The sequence below is a fragment of the Pinus tabuliformis genome, chromosome 5_1, assembly GCF_031772625.1.
Source record: "Pinus tabuliformis cultivar Carrire ecotype Pingquan chromosome 5_1, CPIR1, whole genome shotgun sequence".
In the NCBI taxonomy this organism is placed as follows: domain Eukaryota; kingdom Viridiplantae; phylum Streptophyta; class Pinopsida; order Pinales; family Pinaceae; genus Pinus; species Pinus tabuliformis.
Window position 1 is genome coordinate 599,569,986 of NC_142305.1, and position 1,300 is coordinate 599,571,285.

General features: G+C 48.3%; 1 protein-coding gene across 1 annotated transcript; it reads right to left on the bottom strand.

The window, feature by feature from the left end:
* On the bottom strand, positions 1-615 carry LOC149166305 (uncharacterized). Its single transcript, XM_089430127.1, has one exon. It carries the CDS (start codon positions 613-615, stop codon positions 1-3), a length of 615 nt encoding a protein of 204 aa, XP_089286253.1.
* Positions 616-1,300: the final 685 nt, after the last annotated feature.

Genomic DNA, 1,300 nt, shown 5'->3' on the forward strand with positions numbered 1-1,300 from the left:
CTAGTTTCTGGGATCTAACAATTGCACCAGACAGGCCACGCTCTTGTCATCCTTGATGAATTCCTTCCTGTTGGTCTGCACAACGAGCAATGCAGAAAGTGCCTGAGCAGCCGCCTCCTGAGATGTGCTTGGCTTGGCTTCCAACATCTTCACCAGAGGGGGAATACACCCTGCTTCACCCAATGCCTTCTTGGTTTCATTGCTGAATGAAAGATTGCAGATAGAGGAAGCAGCCAGTTGCTGGACAGTCGAATGCCCATTTTTCAGAATAGAAGCCAACTGCTTCAGAAACCCTGAAGAAGAAACCAAGGCCTTAGCAGTGTTGATAGAAGCAGAAAGACTATTTATCACTCTGATGACGAGCTCCTGCAATTTGGGCGTAGTGAGTTCTTCTAAAAGATGTAACAAGGTTTGAATTCCGCCTTCTTTGGCAATCAACTGACGCATTTTCTCATCTTGGGAAGCCATTGCATGCAGGAACTCTATTGCATTTTCTTGCGCAGACGGCATACCAGAAGAAACCAGATTGAGCAGAACAGTAATCGCCCCTTCTTCTGCCATCGTTTTCCTTATCTCTTCCACAGCGGCCACATTCCTCAGTGCCCCTGTAGCCATGGCCTATGCAGCCGGGGTTCCCGATTTGCAAATATGAATCAGAACTGAACCCCACCATAAGCCGCAATTCCCCAAGCATTTTCTGCATTGCTCGTCAGCCCTCCAATGGCCGCCGCAGCCTTTTCTTTACACAACGAGCTCTCGGATTCCAGGAGCCGAACCAATGGACCTAAAGCGCCCTCCACAACGAGGATATGCTTGCACCCATCGGTCAAAGAAAGAACAGACACAGCCATGGCCGCAAGCTCTCGAATAACAGCTATATTCGAATCCAACAAATGCACCAAGTAGCCAATATCGCCTTCCCCAGCCACAAGAACTGCATTTTTATCATCCTCAGCCAAGAGCTGAACCAGAGATTCCAAAGCCTTTCATTTGAAATCTGCGTTGCCAATCTGGAGTCTAGCAAAGAGATCCTTGATAAAAAATACCACATCTTCTCGCCCAGCACCCCGTCCGGGCATCGAAAGCACTATTGCATTTGAGTATCTCAATACCCCGCTCTTTATCAAAAGATCCAGGTCATGCAAATGCAAGTTCAGTTTAGCGGCCACCACGTCTAGATCGCACTCCGTCAGAAGCTTCCCGCTGTATGACATCTCGTTACATTGCTTGGCCAAATCTCTGGCCTGCTTGAGACTCGAACGCACATTGGGCAGGAGTTCCTTGATGAGATCATTTTCTG

Bases quoted from the DNA above. Each gene is read 5' to 3' on its own strand.
- LOC149166305 (XM_089430127.1), bottom strand. From the start codon at position 615: ATGGCTACAGGGGCACTGAGGAATGTGGCCGCTGTGGAAGAGATAAGG.